At 42.6% G+C, this 8804-nt stretch overlaps 1 protein-coding gene across 2 annotated transcripts in view; it reads left to right on the top strand.

Moving 5' to 3' along the window:
* The first annotated feature begins 5686 nt into the window (after positions 1-5686).
* prkd1 (protein kinase D1) overlaps positions 5687-8804 on the top strand; it is a 263074-nt gene continuing 259956 nt past the window's right edge. For both annotated transcript variants that reach the window (XM_075448220.1, XM_075448219.1), the window contains exon 1: positions 5687-6261. In XM_075448220.1, the coding sequence (XP_075304335.1) occupies positions 6052-6261 (210 nt within the window). In that variant the 5' untranslated portion in view covers positions 5687-6051. The remainder of the gene's footprint in view (positions 6262-8804) is intronic.

The raw sequence follows: 8804 nt of genomic DNA, 5'->3' as shown, positions 1-8804 counted from the left end.
AATTGCAATATATTTTGTTTCATACAAAAATACAGCTTAAGTTTCAATTAATCAGCAAAACCGGGTTTAGGTCTTTATGTGTGGAGTTTGTATGTTCTCTCTGTGAACGTATGGATTCTCATCAGGGGAAAAAAACAAAACATGCATTTTAGGCATATTAGTCATTCTGAGCCAGAGAGCAAGTGTGACCTTACATCACTTGCATTTACAACCATCCAGTCTCATCCTAAAGAAATGCAGCGTTGAACCAAGGCTTAACCCAATCCAAACTTCTTCCAGCTGCTAAAACGGAAAAAGGCCTGGAAACGAAGAAAGCATTTGACTAGATAAAACCTGCGCCTCTGGAACCTGATGCTTTAACATAGTTTGGTCCCACATTGCCCTTACAGCGTGCTTGTGGGGCTTTTCTTTTTAGTCGGGGCAGTTCTGTCGCACATCATTCCCAATGGTGAGGAGTTGCCAATCACCTTTACTTCACACTCACTCAGGAAAGCAGAGAGCAAATATGCCCACACTGAACAAGACGAGTTGAACATTGTGTTTGGTGAGCTGAAGTTCCACCAATACCTTTTTGGTAGAAAGTTTATTCTCCCGACTGAACACCACCGCCTCACAGCTATCTTCAGGCCCCATACTGGCATTCCACTCTGAGCTGCAACCGAAATGCAAAGATGAGCTTTGACAAATATATAAAAGTATAGATAAATATATAAGACTCTGCAGGAAACTGTCCTCTGTCTTTATGTAGATGTAAAAGTAGATGTTGGTCTACTTTAAACGACTGCGTAAAAGAAGAGTGCTCTGAGAAATGATGCTAGGTACAGCACTTTCCTCAAGGTGGCTGCATATGTTTAGCCTGGGTGCCAGCCGAACTTAGCCCCGCCCATAAAAGTTTTGGTCGGGAAGTTCGGTCTGGCTCTGCTCAGTTGGGAAATCATTATGCCCGACCAAGAATCGGTCGACCCAATCAGATTGCCAGGGCGGGCTTTATACGATGATGGACAGATGATCAACAGGGACATTATCGACTACGTCACTAAAGAGCGCTTGGTTTGACTTCGTTTGAAACAAACATGGCTGCCGCTGGAGAGCTAGGGTGTGTAGATTCTGCCATCGAGTCTGTTCTACAGGATCTCCACATTGCATTCATTTTGAAAGACGAACAGAGGAACGCGATAAAGGCTTTTATCGATAGAAAAGATGCTTTTGCCGTCCTTCCTACAACAAGTGTGTGTTGCTTAATCTACGTCACATACTACGTTGCTCTGATTGGTTGTAGGTCTATCCGATTGAGCGAAGAGGCATTTTTTCTCCTGGTTCGGTTGAAACACGCCCCATACTCAAAACTCACATTCTGACTAGAATCGTGAGTATGACGTAGTCAGGCTAGCATATGTTCTCCTTCCAGGGAATTATTGAAAACAAGCCCTGGTGTATAGAAAAAAAAGATCTATGTGTCATGATCATGCTTGGCTGCGGTGTTGGTTTGGTTTCTGGGTTTGAGGCAAGGTTGAGCAGGTTTTCCAGGAAGTCTGTGGCGGAGTCTGGTTCAGCTCCTGCACTCGCACCTGTTTTCCATCTGCGCTCTTCATAAGGATCTGCAGGATCCTTGCAACCAGTCTTCACCGGATTGTTCTCACTGCTGCAGTGTGTCTGTTCCTCCTTTGCTCGGTGCCCTCTGGATTTCCAAGCTAAAGAATGTAGCTCACCACTGTGGATTCCGAGACACCTGCCTGCTAGCCCCACTGTTGACTCAGTACCTTCTTCACCCCAGCCAGCACCCTCCCCTCCACTGCAAACCCTCTTGGATTCAGTAAGGAAAAACTCATCATCCCTTGGATAAATCACCCTCGCTCACACTCACTATAACTATATCCCTGTTGTCCTGGATGGACTCATCACTGCACCTACCTTTTAATAAACCTCATCTTTACTCAAATCTCTCTGAGTCTGCGTCTGCTCTTCAGTCCAATTTGTGGGTCAGCCCAGCTTTCGCCATGACACTATGTGGACAGAGGCCCTTGAGTGTTGCTCAGTTATGAAGACAAAAAATTAAGAAACCCCTTTGCGAGACTTGGTGTGCTCAAATGTTATGTACTGCATATGCAACCCAATATCATATGTGAACATTAAACAGCTGCTTTTGTCCACAACACAAAACTATGTAGTTTCACCATAAAGGTTTCAAAATTGCAATATATTTTGTTTCATACAAAAATACAGCTTAAGTTTCAATTAATCAGCATGTAGACATTCAATATCTTCCTACGTCATGACATCCATTTTCCACATCTTTGACTCTCTGCAGGCCAGTCAGGTTCTTCCACATCAAACTGGCTCATCCATGTCTTTATGGAGCTTGCTTTGTGCACTGGTGCGCAGTCATGTTGGAACAGGAAGGGGCCATCCCCAAACTGTTTCCACAAAGTTGGGAGCATGAAATGGTCCAAAATCTCTTGGTATGCTGAAGCATTCAGAGTTCCTTTCACTGGAATTAAGGGGCCAAGCCCAGCTCCTGGAGAACAACCCCACACCATAATCCACCAAACTTTACACTTGGCACAATGCAGTCAGACCAGGTCTGTGGATCAGAATCTTCTGATGGCGCCACGCACTCGTTTCCGGACCAGGGGAGACAGATCCTTCCAGGCTGTTGCTCCCAGGCTTTGGAACGATCTTCCGCTCTCTCTGCGCTCGATGGAGTCTGTTGACGCCTTCAAAAGGCAACTTAAGACCTTTTTATTTGTTCAGGTTTTTTCTTAATTTTCTAAATTGTCTTGGGGCTGCTATGATTGACACTGAGTTGCTTTGGCCTTTTTAAACTTATACTTTTATGTACTTCTTTACTGTGTTTTTCTATTGTACCTGTAAAGCGCTTTGTGACCCTGGTCTGTGAAAGGCGCTGTACAAATAAAGATTACTTACTTACTTACTTACTTACTTACCATTCCCCTGGCAACCGCCAAACCCAGACTCCTCCATCAGATTGCCAAAAGGAGAAGCGTGATTGGTCACTCCAGAGAACGTGACTCCACAGCTCTAGAGTCCAGTGGCGGCGTGCTTTACACCACTGCATCTGAAGCTTTGCATTGCACTTGGTGATGTATGGCTTGGATGCAGTTGCCATGGAAACCCATTCCATGAAGCTCTCTACGAACTGTTCTTGAGTTCATCTGAAGGCCACATGAAGGTTGGAGGTCTGTAGAACTCTGCAGAAAGTTGGTGACCTCTGAGCACCTCAGCATCTTCTGACCCCGCTCTGTCATTTTACGTGGCCGACCACTTCCTGGCTGAGCTGCTGTCATTCCCAATCGCTTCCACTTTGTTATAACACCACTGACAGCTGACTGTGGAATATTTAGCAGCGAGGAAATTTACTACTGGACTTGTTGCACAGGTGGCATCCTATCATGGTACCACGCTGGAATTCACTGAGCTGAGAGCGAGCCATTCTTTCACAGATGTTTGTAGAAGCAGTCTGCATGCAGAGGTGCTGGAGTTTATACACCTGTGGCCATGGAAGTGATGGAACATCTGAATTTAATTATTTGGATGGGTGAATTAATACTTTTGGCAATATAGTGCATGTTTGAAATATGTGAAAAATAGTAAAAAGGTGTAGATGTAAAAAATATATATCAACACATAAATATAAAATATTCTTCTATTTCCATTTTTAACATTTGGATTTATTCAAATCTAATTTGTATTGATATATTCCAGCCTATGTAACTATCTGTGCACAGCATATGAGGCAGTGTTGACTCAACGCTTGTATTTCCTTTACCTAATAAATATACACATGGAATCTGGTTAACATTTTAAACTTAATAACAACCCTTTTCACCCTAGATGTGGAAGATCTTAGTTTGTTGTTTTTTTTAAAGTTTTTACTTTGCTTAAACTCTTAACTTAAAACATTACATTTTCAGTATAATTATGATAATACTTTTCTTCAACTCTCTATTGTCTTAAAACAGGGCTGGACTGGCTATCTGGCCGTTCGGGCATATCCCGAACGGCCCTCCCGCGATTTGGGCCCTCCGGGCCCTCCGAGGGCCGTAAATAAAATATACATATATATATTATATTTTTTATTGACTGCGACGGTAAAAAAAAAAATGACACGTCGGGGCCCATTGGATGTTTCTCCTGACGGACAGAGCGCTAGTCCAATGAGAATGCCTAACGTTGTCAAAGGCCCGCCCCTCCCTACAGGCCCACTTGACCCAAGTCATCATCATCATTAATAAACCCAAGTTTAGCTGACTTCACTTGGCTATATTCGGCTAAAGCTCTGGAGGAAAGAGGACGCGAAATGGAGAAACAAAAGAATGACCATGACAAACGTAAAGAAAAGAGAAAACAAAAACCAAGAGACGACGCAGTAAAATGCGCTAAAATCACCGATATGTTTTTTAAAAGCACAAGCTCGAGCTCAGGTTCGGTTAGTGGGAGATGCGGAACCTGGCTGCTCGACCTCAGGTTGGGGCAGCAGTGGGGCCGCCGCCGGTACATCATCAACGAGCGCACAGGTGGTGGAGAATGAACATGAGGAGGCGGAGGAGATGGTTCCAGCTGGGGAACCAGAGGAGGAGGAGACGGAGATAGGAGACGTGACCCAGCAGGGAGAGATTGAGGTTAGAATTCATCTCAACACACCCGCTAGCCAATGCAGTGTAGCTATTGGGCGCTTCGGCGTTTCGTTTCCCATAGCCTGAAAGTCTGAAACCGAGACCAAGTTGTCATCCTGACTTCATCAAATCAGTCACAAACATACCCATTTGGTATATTTTTTTTGGTTTTGCTGTAGTGAAAAAAATGACGTGTCCGAGAAAAAAAACACAGACATAAGCACTATCTTAGGCTCTTTTGATCAGTCTCAAGCCGCATTACAGTTCATGCCTGGGGGGCGGGGGTTAACATTCCATTCAGTAAGCTCACTGACAGTATCTGTGGACTGGAGCAATTTTGAGCAATAAATAAAATAATTGAACCCAGGAAATTATTACTACATGTTCAATTTGATTCAGTAAGACTTAGAACATACAATAGTGTGTGTGTGGTGCTGGTGCTCCTTTTCTATACAGTGTTGTGTGTGTTGGTGAAATATTGCTTTGCTTATCCCTGGCTTGGGTCTGTGGGACCCATTTTCAGGTTTTGCTGAAGGAAAATGGTATGAATACTTTTTTCACAATGAGATTCACTGGCCAGGGCTCATCATCTGGAAAATAAAGTTAGTTATCCTCCTCTCTCTATCTCTTATCCTCAAAAACAAAGATACTCAGAACTTCACAAGCAGGATGAAGGGAACATGAGGGTGCACAGCAGCTTTTTTCCCCTCCTTTAGTCCCAGGTCCACTGGGCCAGAATATCTTCTATGTAACAAAAACATGAACACCTTACAAGGATTAAATGGAGGATTAATGATAATTAGACAGAAGTGTGTGTATATATAAATATACATATATGCGCGCTGGGCCCTCAGTGATCAAAAAGTGCCCGGGCCCTTTTCAGATGCCAGTCCAGCCCTGTCTTAAAACAATAAATCTTACTCTGCCACCACTGCTGAGGTCAAAATGTCTTCATTTCTCAGTTTTCCTCCCCCCTGCACCCTCCCCCCTCCTCCTCCTCCTTCTCCTCCTCCTCTCCCCTTCCAGCCGCTATTGACGTCCATGACTCTGTCACCGGCATCACCGGCATCACCGCTCTCCTGCCCGCTCTCCAGCCTGGTCTCAGGTCCAGTCATTCAGACGTGAAGGCTCTTTAAACTACCACTGTGTTTACATCCGAGATCTGTCTTCTCGTGGCTTTTTTTGTGCCTATTTAAATAGTTTTCTAGTTGTTCATCCATCGCCGTTGGTGTTGGAAACTCGCTGTTCTGACGCTTTGGAGAGTTCGTGTATCCGATCATCCTCTAACTCTGAGCGGTTTCAATCCTTCTCTCCTCCACCGGGATCAGTCGCTAATTTCCCTCTTGAATCTGTCACTGTCGTGATTACTCTTTTTTTTTTCTTGGCAAAGTTGGAGACCACAAGGGAAAACGCTACTATGAGTGCTCCTCCGCTGATCCGGGCGCCCAGCCCGCTCCCGTTCTTGGGGGGCTCAAACAGCACCAACAGGGGGAGCGGAGGAGCGGATGGCGGCGTGATCTCTTTCCAAATCCAGATCGGTATGAGCCGGGAGCCAGTGATGCTGGACACCGCGGAGCTCAGCCTCAGCCAGGTCCGGGAGGCGGCGTGCTCCATCGTGGACCAGAAGGTAACTCAGAATGTAAACCAAGTTTTGATCATATTTCTGACACGATGTTTAGATGGATTATGAATAAGCCACTCAGTCTTAAACTCACGTGCATGTTAATTATAATTGTTGTATTCACTTTTCTGTTGTTTACACTCTTAACTAATTCACCAACTTAGCTTATTTTTCGGAGCATATCCAAGTTTTTCCTGAGTAGTATTAAACATTATCCAGGTTGCTTACAGACACTGAAATTATATTTTCAATTGCAAGGCAAAACCCAGATAAGTACTAACCAGGATACAGGTGTGCATGCCAATTGCCCCAAAGCTTTTGAGTTCTTACTTTGTCATAATTTGTCTCTTTTGTTCCTCTGGCCATCAGGCTGTACAACAGCTCTCAGTGATGGCACTTCTGAATTTCACTGATCACTTTATATTTCACTTTCGTGTCACTTCACTGGTCACTTTATATTTTTATATTTTATATTCTTAAACAGTTTTTTAAATTCTTAGATTGTTTTTAAAGTGTTTAGTATTGTATAAACATTTTTATTGCTTTATTATGTCTGCTACTGGATGCTTGAATTTCCTTCGGGATCAATAAAGTATCTATCTATCTATCTATCTATCTATCTATCTATCTATCTATCTATCTATCTATCTATCTATCTATCTATCATTTATTGAAAGTAAATTAAGACCTATCAAGCATTGTAGCAGTTTATAATATACCACAATTACATTTTATGTATGAACAACCTCTACTGTCGAGGAAGCATTTGCAAGGCCCTTAAAAATGATATATTTCTTTCTTTATATATTAGGATGGCATCAAAAGAAAAGAAAAATGGCATCATAAAGAGAAAATCAGGTGATATTATTTAACCATAAAGTTGGTGTGGGAGGAGATCAGAATGAATGAGTGGACATTTGAACCACTCATGTTGGTTGTCCCTCGATCTTAACACAGAGCAAAAAGAGACTGTACTTTTGAGATTGTTGCCCCTAAACTTTGGAACTCTCTCCCCTTGGACCTGAGATCTGTGAACACTGTGGACACCTTTAAAAAGTAGCTTAAGACCCATGTAGCCTTTAGTTATTTGCATTCTAATTATCTTGTTTGATTGTCTTGTATTTTCTTTGTCTCGTTTTATGTCAGTTATCTTAACTGCCTGTTAATTATTGTAACCATAAAACTAACATTTTGTCTCACCAGCCAAGTTATTACTTTGATGCAAAAAGTTATTTCTAAAACTTACCAAGTCTTCTTTGTGCCTAAACCTTTGTCATAGCATTGCCAAATCAGAAAAACCTTTATGGGACAAACCATGGAGAATCAAATATTTGCTTTTCTTGCTTTTTAAGGAAAATTAAATTATTTAGTTAAAGGGATATCCCAGTTTTATTGAAGTGGGGTTGTACAGTATAGATGAGGCAGTGGTTACCTCGCTCTCAGTTTGCAGAAGCAGATAAAATACTGGTTGAGAAAGCCAAACTAACTTTTGCAATACTAACTTTTTTCACTTTAGCATAATTTACACTGTCCCTTGTGGAACTTATGGCACATTTCCACTAGCTCGGCACGGCTCGTCACGGCTCGGTTTGGTTGTGTTTCCATTACAACCGAGTATCACTTCGTGCCTCCTCGACGTGGGCGGGGTCGTCGTAACACGGCTGCGCGAAACCTCCGTGACGTCATTTACACGGCGCCGAGCAACTCCTCGACCGACCAATGAGTGGATTTCCTCTGCGAAGCCATCTCGTAGCAGTACAAACTGAAGCAGTAAAATGTGGAGTCTTGTCTTGATTCTTGTATTTATTTACATTCTAGTCGGTCGTCGCGCGGTTATGATGCTTCCAGTGACGACACTCATCGGCCAATCAGTGGAAGGCAGTCGGCTGACGTCACGTTTTAGTAACGCTTCGGCTCGCTTGGAACCAGGGCTGAGGTGATACCAAAAGTGTACCCAGTTGCAGGTATTGCGTGCTAGTGGAAACACGCAAATAGTGCGCCGCGCCGCGCCGAAGCGAGCTTGTGGAAACGCGCCATTAGTGTTGCAACATGGACATCATTACATGCACTGCATATTGTCTTGTAGTTCAGATGTTATTTGGTTAAGAAAATATGGTGACAAAGTAAATAACCATCTGATGCAAAAGTGTTAGCCGACTGTATGAAAAATTAACAATAGAACATTTGCCTTCAAGAAAAACCTTCATGACATTTTTGAGGTTTAAATAGTTTTAGGTAATGCAAATTTGCTGTATTGGTGGCCTTGGTGTAAGCACTGTTTAGCTTGGCTTGCCCGTCAGGGATTCAAAAGTCAGATTTATTTGTATAGCACATTTCATGTACAAAACAATTCAAAGTGCTTTACATAAAATAAAAGCATTGCAGCAGGGAATGTAAGAAGCATTAAAAATACACAAGATAATATAAAGAGAAACAAATAAAATAATTAAAATTAATTAAAAACAAGCAACAGTCTAGATAAGTTCAAAGATATCATGCAGATTTCATGCATAGACACATGAGAACAGAAATGTTTTTAACCTGGATTT

The sequence above is a fragment of the Odontesthes bonariensis genome, chromosome 17 (genome assembly GCF_027942865.1).
Source record: "Odontesthes bonariensis isolate fOdoBon6 chromosome 17, fOdoBon6.hap1, whole genome shotgun sequence".
NCBI classification, from domain to species: Eukaryota; Metazoa; Chordata; class Actinopteri; order Atheriniformes; family Atherinopsidae; genus Odontesthes; species Odontesthes bonariensis.
Note: the sequence above shows the minus strand (reverse complement) of the source record. Positions and strands in the feature narration are given on the sequence as shown.